This window comes from Elaeis guineensis, chromosome 6 (assembly GCF_000442705.2).
Source record: "Elaeis guineensis isolate ETL-2024a chromosome 6, EG11, whole genome shotgun sequence".
Taxonomy (NCBI): Eukaryota; Viridiplantae; Streptophyta; class Magnoliopsida; order Arecales; family Arecaceae; genus Elaeis; species Elaeis guineensis.
In genome coordinates, this window is record NC_025998.2 from 8,801,247 (window position 1) to 8,827,365 (window position 26,119).

Below are 26,119 nucleotides of genomic sequence, written 5' to 3' on the forward strand. Positions count from 1 at the left end.
TAAGTCAATTTCGGAGGTAGAATTGTGTTTCGAGTCGACGTCAGCTTTTCACCCCTGATGTCGATGGTGGGGTCGACGACCCGTTACCATGTATTTCGCATCCCCATCTCAGCTGCATGATTAAAGTCATTTTCATTGGTGGACGAAAATCTGAAGCCCACCTCTAGCTCTGGTTGCTGGTCAAGCTTCAGCAAGGAGGGTGTGATCATTGATCGTATTTTTCATGTAGAAGTGGATCAGGCTGTTGGCATGGTTGGTCAGACAGTATGATCGACCAACCATCTTCATAGTCTGATCCGATTTATACCGTTCTCAAGCTGGAAGGTAAAGTTTATTGGAGAAGCTGATTCAAAGTGGGTCCATCGATTCTTCAGCGGAACGAAAGGCGGCGACGAAGATTAGTCTGTGTATCTATATTATCTCTTTTTTCTTTTGTAAAGAAAGTTGTAATCGGACTTCAGTCTAATTTTATACTTTCTTTTCTGATAATGAATGAAAATATTTTTCTTCAAGATAGAATTTTTGTTTGCTGAAATGTCTGTGATGTGCATCCGTGGAGTAATCTCCGAATGTAGATCGTACATCCGACTATTCCACAGATTGTAAGGTCTGCTAGTCGTGTAGTTTTCAACGTATTTAGTTAGGATAACGATAGTAAATTATATATCCATTACTCGAATCTTGATCGGATTTATACGTTGTATTATCTGATAAACGATGGCAAGCCGAATATCTCTCGACTGGCCATGGCCATATCGGTATAATTTCATCTGACCTTAGTCATTTTGGTATTTTGTCTTTCTTAGTTTATACTGAGTCGGCAAATTAGTCAGCCATTTGAATGAAAAGTTGACTATGGAGGCGGCACAGCTTTTGTGGAAGAAATCTGTGTGGCCAGCACTAGCCTCTCATTGAAATAGATAGGTCGGTTCTGTAGGGGAGTCGGGATGCAGTCAGTGGTCAGACTGAAGGTTTCTGACTTCTTTGGAAAGTCAGATCCCAAGCCATGACATCGATGATCTGGCTTCCACAACGAGGATCGATATTTCATTAGAAGTCTGGTTTTCAATTTCGGAACATAACTGTAGTTTCAAGTATGCACAAGGATTACTGTAGTACAACTTTAGATTATCGGTATTTCATGTTTGGCGAATAGCTGAACCTTTCAAGATTTCGAGTCGATAGGCACCCGATCTGTTTGTCTCTGATATCCTGTAGGATCCTTCCCAGTTCGGAGATAGCTTTTCTTGATCTAAAGGTTTTGAAATTTTTGTTTTTCTCAGAACTAAATCTCCTGGTCGAAAAATTTTTGGCTTGACTTTGATGTTATAGTACCGAGCTATCTTCTGTCGATATGTGGCCATGCGAAGTTGAGCTTCATATCGGAGTTCTGGTAGGAGATCTAAGTCGGCTCTCCGACACTCGGAGTTGTTCGATTCATTGTATTGCTCAATTCTTGTCGATGGTAATCCGATCTCGAGTGAGATCATCACCTTCATTCCGTAGGCTAAGTTGAAAGGAGACTCTCCAGTCGGTATACGGAGAGTTATCCGATACGCTCATAAGACTAAATATAGCTCTTCGACCCAAAGATCTTTAGTCTCATTCAGTCGGATCTTTAATCCGTGCAAGATTGTTCGGTTGGTCACCTCAACCTCTCCATTTAATTGTGGGTGTCCGACTGATATAAGCTTATGTATAATATGGTACTTCGTATAGAATTCTTTGAAGTCTTCATTATCGAATTATCGTCCGTTGTCAGTGATGATGGTATGCGACAGTCCGAATCTATAAATGATGAATTTCTGGACGAAGTCTTTCATTTTGCGCTCGTGATTTGGGCCAGGGGTTCAGCTTCTACCCACTAGGTAAAATTATCGATAGCAGCCACTATGAATTTTTTTTGGCCAGACGTCGGGGGAAAAGGATCGAGTATGTCGATTCTCCATTGAGCGAAAGGTCAGAGTGCGACAATGGACGTTAGCCGACTGACGGATTGATGCTGTATGTTGGCATACTTCTGGCATGGTTCGCACCTCCGGACCAAGTCAGCAGCATCTTTTTTCATGGTGGGCCAATAGTAATCTTGTCACAAAATCTTTTAGGCCAGAGACTTGCCCTCCAAGTGGCTTTCACAAATTTCTTCATGTACTTTCCTAAGTGCATAGTCGGCATCGATCGGTCCTAGACAGTTCAGTAAGGAAAGGAAGAATGACCTTTTGTAGAGACGACCATCCATCATCACATACTGGGAAGCGGCCCAACGGATTCATTTTGCTTTCACAGGATCTTCAGGGAGGACTCCGTCGGATAGATATCGGATGATCGGATCCATCCAACTAGATTCGACTGTTAGCTGCAATACTTTTTCATTTTTATCGATGCTCGGTTGCTTAAGACACTCCACGAATGTTCGGCCCAGCGAACTGTAATAGTCATTGCCAGTTTGAAAAGTATATTGGCTCGAGCATTCTCAGTCCTGGATATGTGGAAGATCTCGAAGTATCTTAAATTTGTCGGGAGGTCTTTCACCTTTTGAAGGTATATTGCCATGATTGGATCCCGAGCTTCGAATTCACCTTTGACTTGTCTCATGATCAGTTGAGAGTTGGTGAAGACTTTCAGACTGTCAATCTTGAGCTCCTTCGCCATTTTCAAACCAGCTAAAAGAGCTTCGTATTTAGCTTGGTTGTTTGAAGCTTTGAAGTCGAACCGAAGGACGTACTCGGTGACTACCCCTTCTGAATTGGTGAGAATAAGGCTAGCTCCACTGCCTTGAGCATTCGATGCCCCATTGATATGCAGCACCCAGGTCGACCTTAGGTCGGGCTCGGGGGTTGCAGCCTCCTTCGTAGTTGCATCTTCCAACTTGTTGTCGGCTATTATGCATTCTGCGATGAAGTCGGCTAGAACTTGTGTCTTCATGGACGGCCATGATCGGTATTGTATGTCGAATTTATCTAGCTTCACCGCTCACTTCGCCATTCATCCCGATGTATCAGGATGGTGCAGGATCATTTTTAATGGTTGATCGGTAAGGACCACAATAGAGTGTGCTTGGAACTAAGGGTGAAGCCGTTGCGCTGATATAATCAAAGCGTAGATTATTTTCTCCACTCTTGAATATTGGACTTCGACGTTGTGGAGTATTTTGCTGGTATAGTAGATGGATCGGTGAATTTGATTTTCATCTTTTCGAACGAGTACCGAGCTACTCGCCTCTATTGATGTCACCAAGTAGAGATATAGTATTTCTCTGACCTTTGGTTTTATGAGTAAAGGTGGAGAAACCAGGTACTTTTTTAGGTCTTCGAAGGCTTGTCGGCATTCATCTGATCAGGAGAAGTCCTTCGTTTGCCTCAAAGTCTTGAAGAATGGTAGACACCTCTTAGCCGATCTAGAGATAAATCGACTGAGTACAGCGATTCTCTCATTCAGTTATTGTACCTCATTCTTCGTGTTTGGATGCTTCATGTCGATAATAGCTTTTATTTTCTCAGGGTTGGCTTCGATCCTTCGTTGCGAAACAAGGAATCTAAGAAATTTTTCGAGGTCACTCCGAACGCACATTTGGTCGGATTTAACCTCATTTGGTGTTATCGGAACATGTTGAAAGCTTCTTCCAAGTCTCGAATATGGTTCGAAGTCTGGATGCTTTTCACCATTATGTCGTCCACGTACACTTTCATGTTTCGTCCGATCTATGCTTTGAAGATTTTGTTGATGAGTCGTTGATAGGTGACTCCAGTGTTTTTCAGACCGAAAGGCATTACTTTGTAGCAGTATAAGCCCTTGTCGGTCATGAAAGCCGTATGTTTCTCATCCTCTGGTGCCATGCAGATTTGATTATATCTAGCAAAGGCATCCATGAAGCTCAGTAGTTGATGATCTGATATTGCATTTACCAGCTGGTCGATCTTTGATAGTAGGAAGCTGTCTTTCGGACAGGCTCGATTCAGGTCAGTGTAGTCGATGCAGATCCTCTATTTTTTGTTGGCCTTTTTCACCATGACTACATTGGCGAGCTAGTCTGGATATGTGGCTTCTCTAATGAAGCCTGCTGCGAGTAGTTTGTCGACTTCCTCGTCAATGCCTTTTTGTCTTTCCGGGGCAAAGGATCGCTTTTTCTGTCTCACTGGCTTGACGTTTGGACTGATGTTGAGCCGATGAGTCATTATTTCTGAAGGAATGTCGGGCATGTCTATGGCCGACCAAGCAAAGATGTCGGTGTTGGCTTTGAGCAATTTGATTAGTTGTTGTAACTTCGAGTCGGACAATTGTGACCCGATTCGGATCGTTTGCTCGAAATTTTCTGTTATTGGGATGAAAGTCAATTATTTGACTGGCTCACCTCTTTCCTGATTCTCCCTTTGGTCTAATTTGTCGGCCAGCAGAGAGTCCTCAGGTTTATTGTTCTGGGTGGAGATCGTGAAACAGCATCGGATGAGTTGTTGATCTCCGCGCATTTCTCCGACGTTATTTTTGATCGAAAATCAGACCAACAGGTGGTATGTTGGGACTATCGCTCTCAGGACATTTAGTCCAGGTCTTTCGAGTATGGTGTTATAGGCCGAGGATACTCGGATGGCCGTAAAAGTTATGAAGATGGTGCTTTGTTATGGTTCAATCCCAGCGGTTAGGGGGAGGGTGATTTCTCCTTCCACTGTGACCGCATCTCCAGTGAATCCAACTAACGGTGTTGAGATTTTTCTGAGTCGGTCAATCAACAATTTCATTCGGAAGAAGGTCGAGTAAAACAGAACGTCAGTTGAGCTTCCATTATCAATAAGTATCTTTTTTACATCATAATTCGCTATTGTTGCTAAAACAACAACAGCGTCATCATGGGGAGTTTGAATTCCCGAGCGTCTTCTTCCGAGAAGGTTATTACATCATGGAGTCTTGGTCGCTTCGTCGATTCCTCGTCGGAAGTTGCCTCCCGATCCAGTCGTCTGGTGATCATGTTGATGACTCCCGCGGTCGGTTGGTTATTCATAGCTTCTTCAGTCATTTGGGGTTGTCGATCGAAAGGGGGTTGAGTTGGCGGCTCCCTCCTATATTTTTCGAAGTAGCCACGTCGTATCAGGACTTCTATTTCATCCTTGAGCTGGATACATTGTTTGGTGTCATGACCGTGGTCTCGGTAAAATCGGCAATACTTCTTTCGGTCACGGTTCCTCGCTTTCATCGACGGAGGGTGTCGAAGATATTCCGTCCCTTCGATTTTCATGAGGATCTGTGCACGAGGAGTAGAGAGAGGAGTATAGGAATTATATCTGTTATGTATCGGTCTCGGACTTCGTCATCGGGATGAGATTGTTTATTAGATGGAAGTCTATTTATTTCGATCGGAGCTTCATTCTTTTTTTATATATTTAAAAGAGAAGACGGTCTAATTGGGACCATCATTTTGACCGTTAATATCTTTCAAAAAATAATTTTGATGAGACATCTCAACTACCAACATATTTTGAGGCCACCGCTACCTAATAGTGATGGTTGGGGAACTCCATGGACGTAGTACAGCTCAATTCTTATATGATTTGAGTGGTTGAAACGTCAAAGCTCTAGCTTTTTATGACATGGCATGTTTTGCCATGCAGTTAAGCTGAGCCTGGATGTACAGTGGCGCCCTATTTCAGATCGACCCTTGTGTAATAGGCCCAACTCCAATAGCCACAGCTGTTTATATACTGCATGCTTTTGTGTTTTAAATATTCCTAGCTCAATAATTCAAACTAGAACATCTAAGCAAGCTTTAACACCCACTGTTTGAGGCTTTGCGCTAATCATAATATATAATTATTAGGCTATCTTTTCTGGATTTTTAAAATAGTGCTGTAGGAAGAATGATATATGAGGGGAAAATATCAGCAGCAAGGTTTGAGAAGAGTTAACAACAAGATTAGTTGTATTAGTTGGAAAAATGCAGCCAACCTTTAGAGTGGTTACCATGTTAAGCTATATATGCTTGCCTATTAGCAGGCAAAAAGAGGGAAGATCTTTTGTATAGCATGAAGTGGGTCCAAAATGTGAAGTCGTAAATGTGGATTGGAGGGATGCTAGAATTGAGTCATGAGTTGGTATCATATGATCATGAGACCTAGGCCATCAATTTGGTATCATATATACTTTAGTAACAACCTTGTTCTGAAATCCCTCTTTGATAACTTACGAAAGATATTAAATCTATGCCCATCAGCTAGGGTGCTTCCTTTGTCAAGGGGAGCACCTGGAGGACCTAAATTGTTGGAATAATATTTTTGCTTAAACATGTATTACCTATGCTAGCAGTATTATATTTGAGTCAATGAACCATCCGACAAACATTATTATTATTCTTGCTGAACTTTTAACACAACAATTGATCTACGTTTTATTCTTTAAAAATAAAATAATATAATTAGTTTTTGCAAGCTAGTTTAGATGTTTATACCTACTTTTGTTATAGTTCATGATTTCAATAGAATTCAGAACATATTTGACTGGGAGAGTTGGATGCTGGAATAGTAATGAATGACTCCCATTCTAGCTGTTTAGTTAGGAGGAGTATCATTTCTACTTCAATTCTCAAAAAAATAAAAATTTCTCAATCTTCTAAAATTTAATTCTAACTATTTTTTTATTATCCAAATCTCATTTCATTTCCACTTTCGATTTTGATCATGAATAGAGTATAATCATTACAATTTTTATCTTAATCTATTTTAATTTTGATTTCAATTCCAGCCACGAGCCAAATATACCAATCTATATAAATATCTGTCCTTTTTTTTCATAGAAAGGAATAGAATAAAATAAAAGGGGCCTACCTGTCACCTGGATCTCCATCATCCGTTACGGTCCACAAACTGTCGTTTAATCCCACACCATTACGTGGGCCCGCTGGGGTAAGGATAGGGTCGACTTTGAGCGTAGCGTCGGCAAACCACAACATCTTAAGGAGCTGAAAATACTTGGTGGGACATGCACCTTGGAGAAAACTCCACGTATAAGCTACACATTGGAGAGAGTTCTTCGGTCATGTCTGATTTATTTGTTAGGATGTATCTCTTGGCAAGGCAATCTAAAAGAATGAATGGCTTTGATTTGATATATCACTGCGAAATGTCACTAAATGCTCCCTTTGGTTGTTCATGCAAGGAGCTACTTTGATGGCCTAAGTTTCGTTGCATGGAGGACTTCTGATCCCCTGAAGTGTATACTGGATACTGACTCCTTTGGAGCTATTCCAATGCATTAATTAAGTCGTCAAAATTAATAAGATGCAATTTATGGTAGGAGCAATATAATTAGATTGAGATTTAAGAATCATGAAACATGTTATTTAACTTTACAAACATTTCTTATCCTTATATATTTACATCAACTGGCAACTATATATAGTGTCACAATCAGTCCATTTGAATTTTTAAAATTACATGAAAGGAATATGCCGAGGTTGATAACAGAAGTAATGACCTTAATGCATGTCGGTTACCTTATGGATGTTTTCAGCAACTATTTTATAATATTCTGATTCATATATTATATATATCTAAACATGACGAGAAGGGATAGACATTATCAATCAATATAGCTGACCCGTTTCCATACTCTAGGATACAAGCTTGATTCATCTTCCTAAGATCAACTTGGCCTCCCTCTCTCTTCACTGGACATGTGCTCTAATATTTTACATAGAAAACACGCGCATAAATAGACATGCACATAATATATATTCACATATATAGCCCGATAAAATTAGCACTTATATTATTACATAATGTTAATTTCTGTGCCTACTTTGTGTTTCTTAAAACATCATCTTCGTACGTATTAATATCAATATTTCAGTATTGTGAATTGAATGCCATCATACACCACCAAACAATGTTTACAGCCAGAAGTGTCATCTGAAGTTTCATGTTATCTTTACTTGCATATGATGTATTGCATAGATATAATAGGTGGGCATCAGCCTAGTCAAGTAGGACTTCACACTTTATGTATTCGGATAACCATGCTTAGCTAAAGATCAGCTTTCCACCTAACACAATGAGAGAGATGCACATGACCAAAAGGCTTTTGTACTCCTAGTTGTGGATAAGATGGACCGGCCTTGATTGCAGAGCAAGCAAAAGGTTTTACAGACAAAGTTTTCCAAGATATTGGAAATTCCATTTGTCTAGATTGGTGGCTAAGGGAATTCAATCATAGCTCGTCATTTGGTGGCAGAGCTTCTCATAGCTTCATGGCAAATATAAAAGGTGGTGGCGTGCAGCGCCATGCAATAAATAACCAGGGTGACGACCAGTCTAAATTTAACGTCATACGGCCTTATCTCTTAAACTAAAGCTACGAAGACACGATACCAACTTTGAAAAGGAAAGGACGATATTGATCTCTAGCATTGACGTTTTTTATTCAGTACAAAACAATTAACAACACTTATTTCTTCTTTATTTCCTTTTATTCTAATCTTTTTCACATTTTGTTATCTTCTAGAAATTTCTTCGCTAATTATTTTTCCGTGTTTAGGTTTAATACGATGAGTATCATATCAGACTATATTATGTTTTGGGGTCTAAATGTTATGATTTTTCCCTGCTTTTCTTCAATATAGGAGAGCTACTGCTTGCATGACCAAGGCTTAGTATAATTAGAGGAGGAAGCGAGTGCCAATGACCCATAAAATTAAATCCCGCTTCAGGAGTCATACCATCCGAACCAAATTCCCTGATGCCAAAGATTTTAACATCAATATCGACCGGCCGTGACTCAAACTCATAGTAGAACAGCAGTAATAGAGTCAAATTTTCAAATCAATTTCCAACCTCTCTCCAGGTTTCAAGAAAAGAGGTGCCATCAGAAGGATGGAAGCACCATCGACATCGATCCACGTAGTTATAAGTGAATCTTGTTTATAACAAAGAAGTTTGATAGGACTTGTAGGTGAATCTTAATTTGTTATAGTGAAGAAGCTTGATAGATACAATAATTCAAGTTTTCAGATTAAACATTTTTTTTTATATATTGTGGATGATACAGCATAACTAGCCTTTCAAATATTCCTTGTGCTCTGCTTGTGATCCAGGACTGAGCCCAATAGAGACATTTTCTTGGGCTTATATTGGGGCCTAGAAGGGTATTTCTGAACTGGCCCATCCTACTTCTTCCTGACCCAACAGAAAGAGTGTGACTCTCCCTAGTTCTAAATGCGCAAATCTAACCATGGGACCGATATACTCAAGAGTGAGCTTATCAGAGCTTAATAAGGAGGATCTCTCAATAGGTTCATACAAATTCATCTAGGCTTGATAAAGAGAGCGAGAGACCATCACCATTGGTATATGGATATCACCTTGGAACTTATAGGCTCAATCTTACCAATTCTTTTTAACCTAAACCGGCGAGGGCGACATGGAAGAGCCACTGCTTACTCTGTTGAGTTAGATAGCAGAAAACCCCTACTTCAGTAAGAACCTGGTGATGCCTCCTCCTCCTCCTCCAGGATTGAATTAAAAGGTCTCTGCTTTCAGGCTTTTAAGAATTTGGAAACATGGTGTTCTTGTTTGTACGTATATTAATTTCGTGATAATTCCACTCACTCATGTTTCCAGTTTGGGCTTCCTCGCTGTCACCAATGCTCGAAGATTGTGATGCAAAACAAAAAATTAGCTTCGGCTTGGCTCCGTGGCAGCGCACATTTGATCTCGTTCAGTTAGGAGGCAAGCAAGCTCAAGCACCATTTAGAGGCTCCAGTCATGGATAAATAAGTAAAAGTAATGGGCACAAGTTAATTAATGGGCTCACTTAAGCTTGTTTGGCAGGTAAAGGTTAAGCTCGGCCTTTGCCGTTAAGCTCGGGATGCTTGGCTCAGGCATATTATTGGACAGTTTTGTAGTATATCTAGCAAGAAAATCTCTTCTTCATTGCACTCAATAAAACTCATTCCTGGATGCTTCGAGCAATTCCAGCAGGTCCATTCCACCGTTCTTTCTGGAATCTTTTCAGTTCCTGACACGTTCAATTCTTCAATCCATTTTCTTAAGAAGTACCTCCTCATAAACTACTATGGTACAAGTTCATCACAAGCAAGGGGATGTTTAGCGTGCATTCAAACTTTTTCCCACTTGATAACCACTGATAAGCTATTATGGTAGCCCACCAAGTTACTTGGTTTCCAATACTGGTCCCGTACTAAAGGTCCAGACACCCCAATGTCCCCGAATGTCGAAATCAATGCCATGAAATTCTCCATATTCTAACGCACGGATCTTATCAGATTGTAATATGTGAGGTCCAACACTTGAAGATGATTGAGTTATACCAGCTCCCATGGAATGCAGCTCGAGAACAAGTCATGTCATAGGCAAACCTGGCAAGTTGCCAGGGAAATTATTCCGGCGAAGATCTAGATAAATTAGCTGTCGGAAGATTTATGAGAATGATGATATACCTCCAGTGATGTTGTTGTCGCCGAAGTTTTAAGCGACAACAATTTAGAAAACCTCTAGAGCAAGTATTTAAGCCAGAGTGGTTACCGATCACTGGATTTGGAGTTACCAGTTCCAAGTTCCAATTCTCCAACATTGCAGGAGTTACCGGATGGTGCCATCATTATGTTGTTTCATCTAATGAAATAATTCAATTCCGCAGAAGAAACTTGGCAGCAATGGTACTGAAAGGAAATTCTTGAAGAAATCCAAAAGTTTGAAGTTTTTGCAGCAAATGTGATACCAGTTCTTCAAACTTTTTGGAACTGAAATGCTTTGTTACTGCTAGGATAAATTCCAATTTCACCGGCAGAATGCTAATGATCTGGTTATTGAAGAGGTCTTAAACTGCAGCACAAGCAGAACTAATCGGACACCACTTTGGTAATTCCTGTGTCTGACAAATCTAAGCAACATTCTTCTTCCATCGAGACCAACTAGGAAAATAAGGACCCAGGAGACGAACACAACTCAATCCATTTCAGTCTGAAAGGATAAATCCCCTCAATGACTATAATCAGGGAATTGGGAAACAATCTTGGCATCTCTGATCTTGCTAGGCTGGAAAAATGTTCTTCGGATGCCAGACAATTTAAGTATTGGAAGCTAAATGCAAATAATTCACATGAGATAACTTTCTAACCCCTGTAAGAAAGATTTGCAGTTAAATGAAGCTGGGAGATCTCACCTTAACACGATGAGTTGAACTCTTGCTGCCTTTACTCTCTTTTTGCCATGCCCTGGGGTCTTGAGGCAAAGGTGCCATTGAACTTCATACTGAAAGAGACACACAAGGAGTTGCAAAGGCATCAAAGATTTAAGATGCCTTCTATCCATTTGGAAGTAGGGCTAAAACCACATCAAATATGGATCGAATATCAGTATATCCATATCCATATTTGTTTTGAATATGGATATGGATATTATTCTGATGAAAAAATTTATATTCATATTTATTTTAAATGGATATGGAACTAATTTGAATACTGAAAATATAGATATAATTATGGATATAACTTAGATAATCAAACTTTATGACTACAAAATCAAAGATATTATTAAATGGATGATAAATCAAGTTAATAATATGTTTATATAGTTATATATTTCTCTTACAAATTAATAAATGCTATATAAAATTATATATGGTTACATGTAGATTCAGATATTCGGATACAGATCGGATAGCTATCTATCCATTTTCATATTTATTTTTTTCGACAGATAAGGATACGGATATGGATATTAGTATAATCCTCAAATATTTGTCCATATTCAAATTGATTCGGATACGAAAATGGATTCAGACGGAAAATATCCATGCCACTTTCACCCTTATTTGGTGGAGGCTCCATATTTGCATCAGACAAAGTTTTGCAATAATGGAGACTAATATTGCTTCAACTATGTTCTTCAGTATTTATCATTCAAGCATTCACTCCTTGCACTACTTGTACTCTTCAACACAACATGGTGCTAAATTAATCTTATGTAGGCTCAACAATCATCCTAGCATCAAAGGTTACATATACTATTACACACTACCATCCGTTCCATGCTCTCTGTGGAAAATTGCTGAAGAATCAACACTTAGAGAATGAAATCAGCAATAACATGTTAAATAGTTAAAATATAGGCGACCCAAATGATGCAAACATATTACCTCATAGATGCATTAATTAACTCTGCCATGACACATGATATAAAAGCATAAGCTAATGTATACATATGCTCTACATCCGCCATCCCTGCAGCTTTGTGAATGTTTCATTACATTCACACTTTGAAACCAGAATAGTTAATCTTGTAGTGATTTTAAATGTCGACATCTTATGTATATGGAGGCCTACTTTGACTATAGAATTTCATTATTTTCCCTTCAATTGAGACTGGTGGATATTCGTTTGGTTGCTTGGAAGAGAGGGTTATATGATTTCTGTGGTTGAGTTCTAGAATCCACTTCCATACATGGTACAAGACCTTGGCCAGTTTCTGAACCCAAAACCATAGGACAAAAAAGCCTTCCTACTAGGGGTGAAAGTGATATGGATATTATTCGTCCGGATTCGTTTTCGTATCCGAATTAATCCGGATATGGATAGAAATTTGAAGATCCGACTAATATCCGTATCCGTATCCATATCCGTCAAAGAAAAATGAATATGGATATGGATAGGCAAATATCCAATCCATATCCGAATATTCAAATTTATATATAATTCTATATAATTTTATATAGTACTTAATAATTTTAAAAAAAATATACAACCATATAAACATATTATTAACTCAATTTATCATCTATCTAGTAATATCTTTGATTTTATAATCATAAAGTTTAATTATCCGAATTATATTCATAATTATATTGATACTTTCAATATCCGATTAATTTTTGTATTTATTTAAAATAAATATAGATATTAATTTTTACATCCAAATAATATCCGTATTTGTATCTGTATCTGTCAGATAATATAAATATGGATATGAATATAACGATATCCGATCCGTGTCCGATCTAATTTCAGCCCTACTTCCTACCAGCCCCATTTGAAACAAAACTAAGAAACAGAAAAGGTAATGAAACAAGTTCGGAGGCTTTGAAGCTCGGCAAAAGATGATTGGGTTTTAGGAGCTAGTCGACGCTCGTTTATCCACTGTTTTTTTCCCCAGAAATCTTCAGTGGCTACATTGGATGCGATTTTACGACCTGCTTATGTATTATTTAGGACAAATTAGTACAGAAATCTCAGATTATTATCACCTGCGGATTGGCAATGATGATTCAGTTTAAAAATGCCTTAATTGAATGAAAGAAATGGGGATTTACAAAATTTTGTCATTTCCATTGGGCAGTCAAGATTAGGGCCATGAGTTATCGAAGATATTTGCTAATTTATTAATAAACGGTCGTAATGTAAAACAACATAACCCAAGTAATCATCAGAATCAAACTTATAAAAACTGATTGATGCAATTGAAATCAACTCGAAAAAGGAGGAACATACATCAAAAAAAATGAGCAGAAGATTGCAGATCTACCGTTTCGGATCCATTCATTGAGACAGCTACAAAGGTTAGGGTTTATGAGAAATTGAGGAGAGTTTGGGGTACAGATCGGTTACGCGCTTCCGAGTAGGGACGAAGCCTTGGCTGGCATCGGAGATGGCCATAGATTTGGGATACATGGAGAGCTTCGGTGGTCGCTGCCATGGATGCGTTTCGAGACGGAGGAGGAGAAGAAGTAGAAACAGGAGACCGTGAGCCTGACGAATTTTAGGAGAAATTATTGCATGCACCCGGTGCAAGTTAACCAGCGCATATCCGGAGCGTATGCACGGTGGACAGCGCGCAATCCCGAATTGGTGAAAATGCAGGGGCTAGCGGTCCAGTTACACCTCGTGCATCAATGCCCAGACTAATTTTAGAGATAGCAATTTTGATCGATGTCACAGATGTCCAATTCGATATGGATGCGATGAATTTTATCCCATATGATTAGAATTTAAGATGGATATAAATTTTAAAAATATATATATATATATAATAAATTTAGATAGAGTATAGATAATGATATATCTCGATTCAAATTCAATTCGATAAAATCTTAATATATATATTTTTTTTTAAAATTATAATAATTCTATATTATTTATATACATTCAATCTGATCAATTTTTTTTATCTATCCGATCTACGTTTTTATTTGAACAAAACTGATCCAACCCAAGATAGATATAGGATAGATATAGATATAAAATTTTTATCTATGGATGAGTACAGATATGAATCAATCAGTTGCCATCCCTACTGATCATCTTTTTATTGATACGATCCTTTTCAATTGGGAAGTAAATTGTTATCAGATCTGTGACTAAATATGTAATTACTTATAAAATCCAAATGCATGTCCGTTCAATCCACATAAGTCCTTATATTTCTTGAATTTCCTATTACAAATTATCCACCATACATATGCTCCAAAATTTGTGTTGGTCTATCTGGGCATGATCCATGCAATAATTTCTTAATTCGTGGAGGTAACATTATTGATAGATCCATAGTTAAATTTTTAATTATTTTAATTATATTACGCGAGCCGACACTTATTTGACGCGGTACATTGGCGTTGGTAAACTGTGAGATTCCCTTCCGAAATGGATTGCAAATAGAATCGTTGCTTACGTTTGGAACGTCTCGGTCAATTAGGCTCCTCTTATTCTTCCATCACAGCCATCGATCAAGGGTTGCTTTCCGTCAAACTAAATTACAATAATTAATTTCAGCGAGATGATGTAACAACTTGTCCATCAGGCCGTGACGCGTAACTTTCCCAAAATAAGGCACGTAATTTGGTCACGTCCATGGACAAACTGCATCATAATTGGTGCTACGTGTTGGGAATTGGCAACTTAACTTATGTGCCCTTGAGCTGGCAGAAATCTATCAAGAGCCCTTTTTTTTTTTTCTTTTTTTTTTTTGTCCTTTTTGGTTTTTTGGGTAATAAGAAAGCTGGCATTATGTAAGATAATAAGAGTATACAGAGCTGAGTTCTTTTTGGTTGAGAGAAGGTACCTATCAAGAATCACTTGGCACCGCCACCACCGTTCCTTGTCGGCCGTCTAACAGCTCCTAAAAATTTAAAAGTCCCACTCCGAATCATAAACATATCCACGTCATGAAGAGAGCCAGTGGCCGACATCCAAACAGGGTGCGCAAGACACAAGTTAAACTGGGCCAGCTATTTCCAAATTAAGGCAAAGTTTAGGATACATATTATATTATAATATTACAAACCGAGATGGACATCACACATAGAAACAAAAAATAAAGTAAGGCAAAGACGAACAACTGAAACAACTATACGGACAAGTACTAGATGGTCTCATGAACAACTTGAACTACCAATACCATACGAAAACAGGCTGCAGCTAGCAGGATCACCGCAGCTTTATTCCAGCCCACCCAACGCTAATGGTTCACCATCTTAGCTTCTCAGGGAAGTACTGCAACAAAGAACACAGAACATCACATTCATTGTGTCATATGCTCTCATATATATTATAAAGATGGATCATATAAAACGGTAACTCATAAGTAAATGTTACCTTCTTGATGAGGGACATGTAGTATGGCTTCACCTCCTCCACGTCGACCCTTACTTTGCTTTTGGTGTACAAATCGTATTTGCTGCTCATAACCATTTCAAACACTTTCTTATTAGTGATACATTAATGACACCAAACTAAAGAGATTAGCCTACTGTTTGAATCAAAAAGTAGCATGAGAGACTGGTCCAGTGTAACGAATACAGTGTGCCACTTGTCCCTACTAATTAACTTAGAGAGATAGATGGATAGATAGATAGATAGAGAGAGAGAGAGAGAGTGAGTGGCTAACTTGAAGACATGAAGCCACTTGAGCATGTCCTTGTCCTCATCATTCATGAGATAGGTGTAGGCACCGGCTCGGTGCAGAGGGTAGAATGAGTGGAACCTCACGATAAAGAAGGCTGCAGGAGGGAGGGAGGTGCCATTCCCCTTCATAACCTATCCAGATCCCAACAAGTTATCAGAAGAATAGATGGATAAACTCCATGTAAACATGATGTTGTGGGGTATAGGTTAAATAACCTATGCTCAATTCCACGTGGAAGACGTGATAATTAAGAATAGAAGGAATACGACAAACGCGAGACAGAGGAATAGGATACGAACCAGGTACATGTACTCGTCGTGGCCCCACGACATGGTCACGTTGTCGAGCCCACAGTTCTCCTTGTAGATACCCAACCTTGTACGGAATAGTGGGTTGTTGTAGTCCGGGTTGTTCTTGAAGTACTGCACAACATATTCACGTCAAAGGTGTTTTTTTTTTTTTTTTTTGGTAGAAACGTCGAAGGTGTTTATTCCCATTAACCATTGGTTGTTTCTCTAAACAATGAAGGTTATATTGGGCATTTGCAGAATTGCTGGTGGCATTTCCTTGTCTGAACTAGCTGGGAAGGTCATGCTGGCAAATTTCTGGGTTGGTCAGTGGCAATATTGTTCTCTTGATGAAGGATGAGAGGTGACGCACCTGGTGATGAACGATGGATTCGTCAAATGCGCAGCCCAGAGGGAACGTGTCTCCTGTAAGTTTGAAAAGGAAAAAAAAAAATCAAAGAAAAAGACAAGTCACCACCTCACAAGGTCCAAAACTTACACCAGAGAGAGAGAGAGAGAGAGAGAGACTAACCCACAACACACCACTGAGGCTGTTCACCGAAAGAAGGATGCAGCAAGACTTTCCCAAGATCTACACAAAGCCATTGTCCACATATTTTGTATTCAATCAATGTATCAAGAAACGCATCATAACTATATACACCTACATACATGCATATATATACACGTGTGGATATTATTTTGAATTTAATTAAATACAGAAACAATACCATGAATGAGAGCAGTGAGGTGAAGCCAATCTTCATCAGGGTAATCACGACGAATGGCCTCAGCCGATTGGAGAAGGTGCTGGATCTGGGGCTCATCAAGATCGGGATCGCTCTCATCTACATACTCGTTCAGAAGCTCAATACATTCCCAAATGCTCATCACAGTCTTGTCCAGCTTCCCATATTCTTCCTTCTTCCTCTTAGCCTTTTTAGTTTAATGCACCAAATATTATAGAAATCCATGAGTATAAATATATAAAGTAACATTAATAGACAATCTACTTATTATATATACAAAGTTATCTCTCAAACCATCCAAGTCTAGCCGAGGAATCTCCCCGAAAATTTTACCCACTTTGTTTTAACACAGTAGTCCAACACAAAGTTTTAACACGTAATAAACTATAGTTTAATTACGTGCTAGAACCCTGATTTGAATGATGTTCTCCGACTAATTACTTGGATGTCACGACAAGAAAACGATACGTGTAATTTGACGTGTCACGCGGCAGTGCTCTAACCATTACTAGTCCTCATTGTCTCCACTTTTTAAAACACTGAGAATTGACTGCTTCATGACTGTAATCTGGACCGTTCAAAAGATCTCACGATGGGTGAATGCTTTCTCGCTGAACTGTCCTGATGGAAACCTTAGAGCAAGCAATAACGTTTGTCTGGAAATAAGCTTACCAATTCGTAGGTCTGGTTAATATGATTGGTACGGTAGAAGTCCTCCACGGTTGCTTTCCTTTCGCCCTCTTTCTCATAGTCCCTGCAGCCCAAACAATAAAGGAACCAGGGGAAAAAAAAAAAAGAGGCTATCTATTGGGAGGGTAATTAATTATTAATTAACACTGGGCCACACTCAAATTGATCTCAACCATCGGATAATAGTATCCCATTAATTAGATGATTGTTATCCTTTCATTTCATGGAATAATGTACTCTAGAATTTTTTTGATGGGATAACAATCATCCAATCAATGTCATGTGATTTTTATTGTGTGGTTATGATTAATGAAGATATTAGAAATCGTACTTGGACTCTTATATGATGTTTGGGTTGTGAGATGTGGGTGGTGAACCTCCAGAGAGAAAAAAAGAAAAAAAGAAAAAAAAAAACAGAGAGGGGGAGAGAGAAAAGCATTTCAATGTTGATTAAAACCAAAAGAAAAATTATACCAAGGTGGAAAAAATTCAAAGCTTCTCAATCATTAAAATATTTTCTTTTTTAAAAAAATAAGGATAAAGTAAAATACTGCTAAATTAGGACTTTTTTTATTTTATTAAAGTAAAACTTAGAAAATGCTTGATCAAAAGTAGAAAGCAGAAAATTTCAAAAGAAAAATATCAGAAAAGGAAGTTTATACCTGAAAGAATGGCCAAAGGCATTGCTATCAGGAACAACAAACCCTCCATCCAGACTAAGATCTCCATCATTTTCCTGCTCCTTCACATAGTTCTCCACATCTTGGCTGTTGTTGCTCCCCTCAAGTACTGGCTCTGTTCTCCCACCATATCCACCACCCAAAAATTATCAAAAACTTCAACAACATAAAACATCTAGGGTCTATAACTTTCTAAACGAAGAGCAAAACTAATGACCTCATAAGAAGTATTAGATAATATTAGTCGTCAAAATGGCTTAGCCTTCAAGAGCATATATTTCGAGTCTTTACTCTCTTACTTTTTTGAATGTATTCATGCTGTATGAACCGTCCGTCTCAAAAGTTGGCAACAAACTAATGGCATTATTATTATTGTTATTGTTATAAAATAAATCGCTTAGAAGATGAGAAACACAGTGACATGGAAGCCTACCTGGTACGATGACCGTCATGGTGACAAGAACTGGAAAACAAGATGCTGCCGAGAAAGAGGGAGACTTAAGCGTGTTGCGGTGATACGCCGAGCAGAAACCCCCCTACTTATCGTCACCAGAGGTCGGCGCCTTATCCAACAATGCCCCCATATTTCATCAAAATTGCGAAATGCCACCTCCCTCTCCTTTCCGGAACTCGCCTCTTCCCACCCACTCACCTATCGCGTCCGATTCCGTCGCTCGCACCTCGAAAACGATGGCACGCAGCCGCGCGGTGGGTGCGTGGCATTTCCGTTATCAAATGATATAAACGAGGGTAAGTTCGGGAGAGAGGCTGGATAAGATCGTAGGGAGCGCGGGCGGAAGGTAAGTGGTGCTGGTGACCAATTAGTGCGTGGTGAGTTGGATTACACGTAAGCGGAGGCGATTGTGAGGGAAAGAAATTATTAAGCGCAAAGGATTTGGTTGGTCCACGTTGGCGCGGTCCAGGTAATAATTTCTCGAGAGAGATAGAGAGATACGGCCGACGGGGGGCTGACGTGGAGAATCCTGGAAGTTTCGGTAGGTGCGGCTCAGAGGGATTTGGCCGTATATGTGAGAGCACCCCCTAGGGGTGGGTCCGCTGGCCTTCCATGCAAAAAAAAATCCGGATGTTTAGCTCCAAATATTTTGGAAAGGAGATCAGCCACGGATGTGCTGAAATTAATACCAAATAAAATCCTCGTGGAGATTTCTTTTTCTTTTTCCTTTTTTTTTTTTTTGATAAGAGCTTTCTAAATTTTTATACAAGGATAAGATTACTTCATTATGGTTTAGGATCTAGATTCAAAGTACGAATGTAACTTCTTTCAATTTGGTGATAAGATGGTGTATATATATGATCATCACTGGATTCTACAGGAGTCTCTTGCATTTAGGAAAAGGTCATACTAGCTAGGTGGTTAATTTTTTCTTTGTTTGAATTTATATATGCGGGCTATCCTTGTGCCTGGCCAATGTATTTGTGGCCGCCATCAATAACTAGAAATTTATGAGATTGATATGCTGTCTCAAATTTTTATTCATGGTTGTTCCTCTTTTGAAATAAGCCTCAAGCTAGGGTAACAGCATAATAGCAGTTTTTTTTTTTTCAAAGTGAAACAATTTTTATATTTATTTTTGAAAATATTTTTAAATAATATTTTTGAAATAATAGTCTGTTTGGTAACATAACTAAGGTATTATTATGATTGCTACATTTAACCTAATTTGATTGGACTAATAATCACGTGTTAGCTATTTTTTTGTGGATGTCAATTTTTAGCAAATATTTTGCACCCTTTGAATAGTGACAATGACGACTTTTTGGTACGATACGATGTACTTATTTTGATTTTCAACTAACAACCCTAGGAAATTAAAAACACAAAATCATGCACATGACAAGGGCTTGTCTGAGAGTGGGGTTACATTGATATTGTATTTGGGGCATGTTGTTTGGGGGAGCTGAATTTTGGAATAGAAATAAAAATGATTCTCATTCTATCTATTTGAATAGAGAGAGTTTTATTCTCATTTCGACTTTAAAGAAAAATAGAAATATCCTAAATATCCAAAATACAATCTTTATTCTTATTTAATATTTAAATTTTATTCTGATTCTGATTCCAATTTCGATCACAAACCAACACGATAAAGGATATAACAATTCTAATTCTGATTCTGGTTTCGATTCCTATTGCAAACCAAATGTGTCCCTAATGTCTTTCATTTTCTTGGTGTCTAGGTAGATGGATAATGCAAATCTTTTAACATATACGAAGATATAATTATGTAAATTAATATGATTAGATTGGAAAAACAAAGTTTGTCCTGATTTGCTTAAAAAAATGTCAATAAACAACTTTTATAATAATTGAATGCATAATTTGTGCGATGCATTGCACACAAGCTGCAAGGATTTTAAAATTTCATCCTACTTTTATAAAGCATTGATATGCAATACTAAGGACTCGTTTGGTTCATGAAAAAAAAATTCAAAAAATAAATTTTTAGAAAGTAACTTTTTGAAAAATTATTTTTTAAAAATAAGATTTTGACATATTTGGTTGATCATAGATAGGATTGGAAGTGGGCTCGGGTCGGTCTGAGGCCAATCGGATCGATCTAGCTTCGGATCGGGCTTCGAGCTCGGTCCGAAAGCATTTAGATCGAGCTCGAACCAAAAAATAGGATCCATTTTGCTTTCAGATCGAGCTCGGGCAGATCTTTGGCCCGATCCGAGCCCAGTCCGAATTCAATCCATTTATATTCAGTCTGAGCCCGATCCGAAGTTCAGCCCACCCTTCTTAATTTTTATGAGTTAGCCCGGCTACTCGAGCACTCGATAATTTCGACTCCATCTTCTTCCCCATTCGATACCCTAGCCCCCCACGATCTTCATCTTCTCCAGTGATGCTTGCCTAGTTTAGGCCATCGCCGTCTTCATCTTTTTCGATGGCGCTGAGGCTCTCTTCCTCGACCATTGTGCCCACCTCGACTCCTTCTCCAAGGCCTTCTTTGAGCTCCCATCGAAGATCCTTACTGCTAGGGATGAGGTCGTCGCCACCATCGCCCCCGTCACTGCTTCGCTCATCGTCGATGAGTAGCCAAAGGACCAGGCCGAGGAGGTCCTTGAGGAGAAGGGTCCATTTACTGTCGGTGAGAAGATCAACAAGCTGCTTTCCTCCGCTGCGATAGATCTCCCATCACCGCTTCCCTCTGCTATGACAGATCTCATCATGTTCACCGCACCACTTGGCCACCTCCTTCTCCCTCATCATGGCCTTCATGAGGCCCTCCAATTTCTCCAAGAAGTGGTGCTCGTCGAGGCCCTCGTTCTACATTCCGACGTAGTCACGGAGGATCTTGGAGCGCTGCCATCGATTAGTCTTGGCGGGTCGCGGCACTCGGAGTCGATCCAGCAGGTGGCGGCGGTGGGACCGACCGTCAGAATAGGTTAGGGCTTAGGTGCTTAGGATTTTTTTAAAATTTTTTTTAAGGGATGGTGTAGGTTGTGGGCTGGCCCAATCAGGTTCGGCTGGGCTCAGGTTTAGGCTTGGGTCGGGCTTGGGCCTAGATCCTTTAGAAAATTTCGGGCCTAAGCCCACCCGAAGCTCGAAAAAAAATTCGAATCGGGCTCGGACGGGATATAACTCGACCCGACCTGGCCCATTGTCGGCCCTAATCATGGAATGATTATAGAATAGCTTATATTTGGTTGAGCCTCCATTTTTCTGAGAAAATTATGTAAATACTTATTATACTCTTAGAAGATATAAGGCCATACCTTTTTGACTCCTAAACTTTATATAAATATTAATATTATATTTATATAAATATAAATATAATATTAATATATTATAATATAAATTAGACCATAATAATTTATTATGTTAATATAATACTAATATATATTAATATTGTATTAATATTATATTAATATTATATTAATATTTAATATAATAAATTTATTAATATAGATATCAATATAATATTAAATTAATATAAATATTGATATATTAATATAAATATTATATTAATATTAATAAAAATATCATATTAGTATAAATATTAAAATATAATAAATATTATAATTAAATATTAATATTATATTCATATAAATATTAAGATAATATTAATATAATATTATATCATTATTTAGTATTTCATACTAACCATCTATTGGTATTTTGCTAAATCTTAGCCGTGGATCTTAAAAGGATATTTTGAAAAAGAAAAAAATATCATCACTTTCCATCTGAAGTGTTAATGTCCATTTTTTCGATGAGTTTTCACTTTCTATAAAATATGAAAAATAACTTTCCATAGGAAGATTTTTTTCACTCTCTCCTCTTAAAACTCCAATCAAACAAAAGATCCTCTCTCCATTTCTCAGCCTCTTCCTCCCTCCACTTTTCATCAACCAAACGAGTCCTAAGAGATAATTTTCAATGTGAGAGGTGAATTCATTCTCTAACAATTGTCGGTATCTAATTCAAATGGGTGTTCTTTGCCAAAGTCTTAGATATGTGCTCTCATAAACTCTACTGACGTGATACCATCTCATACCTACTAGTAGCTAGTTTAGTGTAGAATCACCAAAATAATAAAGCTTCTCAGATTTATCGATCTAAAAATATGTGTTTACTGGAACAAAAAAGACCTAAAACATTTGAGGATTGGGAATTATTAAGTGGATCTTCAAAGGCTTTCTTCTGCTTCCCACCATGCCTGGCAATTGTGAGAAGAACAATGCATTTTTCCAAGAAAGAATTATATTTGTCCACTGCTCCTTTAAAGTAGGTGTGCCATCTTCATATTAAAACTAGTCTAAACTCTACATTGTCTAATCACTTAGACTGCATGTGGAAGTGAATTATAAGAAGTCAGACCAAGTTATTTCAATTTTTTGGAGCCAAACATTCTTTGCAATACTCGAATCAAATCACTTTTCACAAGAGCAAAACGAACATTCTAAAAAGTTAGTATTTACTTTCCAAATCCATTTACCCGACTTAATTTAGGAATTCAGCGTCAGAATAAGGGAATAAGCTAAATATGTACTCCAATTAAACTTTTTCTCTTCTAAATGTAGTTTTAGCTTAACTTTAAAAAATAATTACCATAGCCGCATCACCATGGTATGATAGGCATACGACCCTTTTCAACCGAAATAGATCATGGTATGATAGGCATATGGCCCCTTTCAACCAAAATAGATTACATCAAAGCTAGAATTGTATAATTTTAAAGTACTAAATTTAGGTGAATTTGTATCATATTGTGTTTACACTTTAACTTGATTTTAAAATTTATTTTAATGTGTTAAAAAAAAAAATTAAAAAATAAATAGAAAATAAAGATTGGTATTCTTTCTACTATTAATAAAACTCAAGATAAAAGTATTATTTTTTTTACATTTAATTGATTTAAATTAAGATAAAAACATCAATTAGAAAATTAATGGAAAAAATGGGTAACTGAATTAAAAAACCAAAACATGTTGCTGCCCAGGATCGAACTGGGGACCTTTAGTGTGTAAGACTAACGTGATAACCACTACACCACAGCAACGGGTGCAGATCTTGAATTGTTTTCTATTTCCTAGTGATAATAATCCAGCATTTGACTGCAACAATGCATTTATTTTAATATTGGATTAGGTCCAAGTATGATAAGTCAGTTCAAATCAGAATCAAGAAAATGGGTCCAACTTAAATTTAGGAATTACAAGAATTTTTTGATTTCTTTTTTGCCAGTATTTTTTGTAAGGTACATTATGACCATGTTCTTTGATCTCAGAATAAGAAAAATCTTAGGCTTACATATTCACCAAATTATGCATGGGATAAATTTTTCTCGTATATATCTCATGATTGGATGAATCACAGAGACCGACATGTGATCCAAATACAAGTGCCGCTAATCCATATATGCAATGCTAAGCTGTTTTTTCTCAGAGCATGGCACCAAGATATGATTCGAGGGTTACTTGGACTATTAAATGATTGAGAATAGCCACCAAATGTTCCAAGGAACCTCACATTTGGAAGGGTGTTCTTTAGAGTGCTCTCTCTCTCTCTCTCCCCTTTTTTTTTTTATTGTGAAAAAAAAAGGAAGGTTGAATCCAAACCAGACCCACAAACGCTCAGATCCGGCTTCTTTGGACCAGTTCTGAGACTAGATATTCCAATGCCGTATGTTGCAAACTGGGGAAAGTTCGGGGTGTTTGGATATTCCTACAGAATTAGGTTGAAAATTTCACATAATCAAGTTTGTTTCGATATTACAATAAGATATTCGGTTTAATCTATAAGAACAGCCAAATAGGTCCTAAAAAGGTGAGCATTTATTTTGGAGATAGGGAAATTGATGGTGCAGTGACCACGACAGGCTAGGTTTAAAATAAATGGATGCATCATTGAAAACTTGATGGATAACCAAGTGAATGGTCCGCTTTGCATGGGACCAAGCTAATGCTCACAAACCTCATAAGATGGTCCACCTACGATTCAATACTGTATCATTTGATTTGTGTTTTAGCTTTTCCTGAATTTTTATGCACTACAACTTAATTGGCTGATCCAAATGAAGTCTGTAAACCAGTCCTCAAATTGACGGTTGAAGCCATATTGATCACAACCATAATGAAATTACTTTGATGGGGTGATGTAGAGTTGATTCATGTGGTTGACTGGTTTGTAGAAAGAAATTCCATTTATTAGCATGACTCTTTAATTTGGTGCTTCATGTAAACATGGATGCAAAGTCACTCAAGGTGCCCATGATTTAAATAGACCCATTAACATGCATGTGTGTCCAGTGCACATATTACACCAACAGAAGATAACTCAAGTTTACAGAAGATAAAGTAGTATATACAGTTGCAAGAAGTAGCCTACTTATTATGTGCATTCCCTGTTGTTTGTCTTCCAAACAAGTACATTGAATGCTGTTTTGAATACAATATATCAAATACAAGAGAAATAAATAGCAGATTTTGTATATATATAAAGTTATGATTGGATCATAATCTACTGAAGTGCAATTGTATTTCTACCTAATACAAATTATTTTCTTCAAATTTGTGAAGGAAATAACTCCAGATATATCACTTAAAGCTCCAAATGAGATTGTCATGAGGCAGCAGATGAGGGAGGGCATTCCAGAGAGAGGCAGGTACTGCTACTAAGAAATGGTTTGAAAGATGGTAGAAGCAAATAACTCGAGGAAATCAGAAGGCTTTCTATGTAGAATGGATAAGAAAAGTAGAGAAGGCAGCTCTATGGAGGATAAGAACAGTGTGGAGGATAAGAAAGGAGGGTGTTCAGAGAGAGCTGAAAAACTACCTCCACTCATTAAATGTCTCCCAAAAAAAAAAGGGGGAAAAAACCCGGCCTCTAATATGTTCTCGGTTGATGTTTGTACTGTTGGCATCAACTTCTTCACTTATTGTTCCTTTAAAAGAAAAAAGAAAAACGAAAAAGAAGAGAGAAAGAGAGAGAGAGCAACTTCTACACTTAGTGTGGAGCTGAGGGTAAACAACTTGGTATATACTGGCTTCCAAACTTGGATATTTTTTTTTTTATTCTTGTGGATGGGCATGTTAGAGGCACTCTGTTATTCTTTCAGTTTGTATGTGCTAGATGATCTACTGAAAGAAGAGTCTAGTTATAATGATTGCTTTTGTCCCTTACTTTGGCATGCAACCTCGTACCACGTAAGAGCTTTAGAGCAAAATCTCCTTTGTATGTGGCCATATCACACTGTCATTCTCTCTATACCATTTGGCAATGGCTATGATTCCATCAGTCCATCCTATACTAATAGAATCTTTGATAGATGAATAGATGGATTGGG

At 38.0% G+C, this 26,119-nt stretch overlaps 2 protein-coding genes, 1 long non-coding RNA gene and 1 other non-coding gene across 5 annotated transcripts; all 4 read right to left on the bottom strand.

The window, feature by feature from the left end:
- Nucleotides 1–2,352: 2,352 nt before the first annotated feature.
- Nucleotides 2,353–2,925, bottom strand: LOC140858711 (uncharacterized). The gene has a single exon (XM_073260026.1). The coding sequence runs from the start codon at nt 2,923–2,925 to the stop codon at nt 2,353–2,355; it is 573 nt and encodes a 190-aa protein (XP_073116127.1).
- Nucleotides 2,926–9,804: 6,879 nt separating this feature from the next.
- On the bottom strand, nt 9,805–13,910 carry LOC140858438 (uncharacterized). 2 transcript variants are annotated; one of them, XR_012142008.1, is made up of 3 exons: nt 13,490–13,898; nt 11,167–11,255; nt 9,805–11,084 (listed from the first exon to the last, which is right to left on the bottom strand). It is a non-coding gene; the product is annotated as an uncharacterized lncRNA (long non-coding RNA). The 2 variants fall into 2 exon arrangements; XR_012142007.1 differs by having other exon boundaries at nt 9,805–11,255; nt 13,490–13,910.
- Nucleotides 13,911–15,199: 1,289 nt separating this feature from the next.
- Nucleotides 15,200–18,896, bottom strand: LOC105047303 (probable inositol oxygenase). Its single transcript, XM_010926175.4, has 10 exons — nt 18,739–18,896; nt 18,288–18,420; nt 17,608–17,689; nt 16,918–17,122; nt 16,719–16,778; nt 16,560–16,612; nt 16,199–16,321; nt 15,882–16,030; nt 15,590–15,671; nt 15,200–15,487 (listed from the first exon to the last, which is right to left on the bottom strand). Exons 1-10 carry the CDS (start codon nt 18,755–18,757, stop codon nt 15,461–15,463), a joined length of 933 nt encoding a protein of 310 aa, XP_010924477.2. The 5' UTR covers nt 18,758–18,896; the 3' UTR covers nt 15,200–15,460.
- Nucleotides 18,897–23,760: 4,864 nt separating this feature from the next.
- Nucleotides 23,761–23,833, bottom strand: TRNAV-UAC (transfer RNA valine (anticodon UAC)). Its single transcript has one exon. It is a non-coding gene; the product is annotated as a tRNA-Val (tRNA).
- Between the last annotated feature and the right edge of the window lie 2,286 nt (nt 23,834–26,119).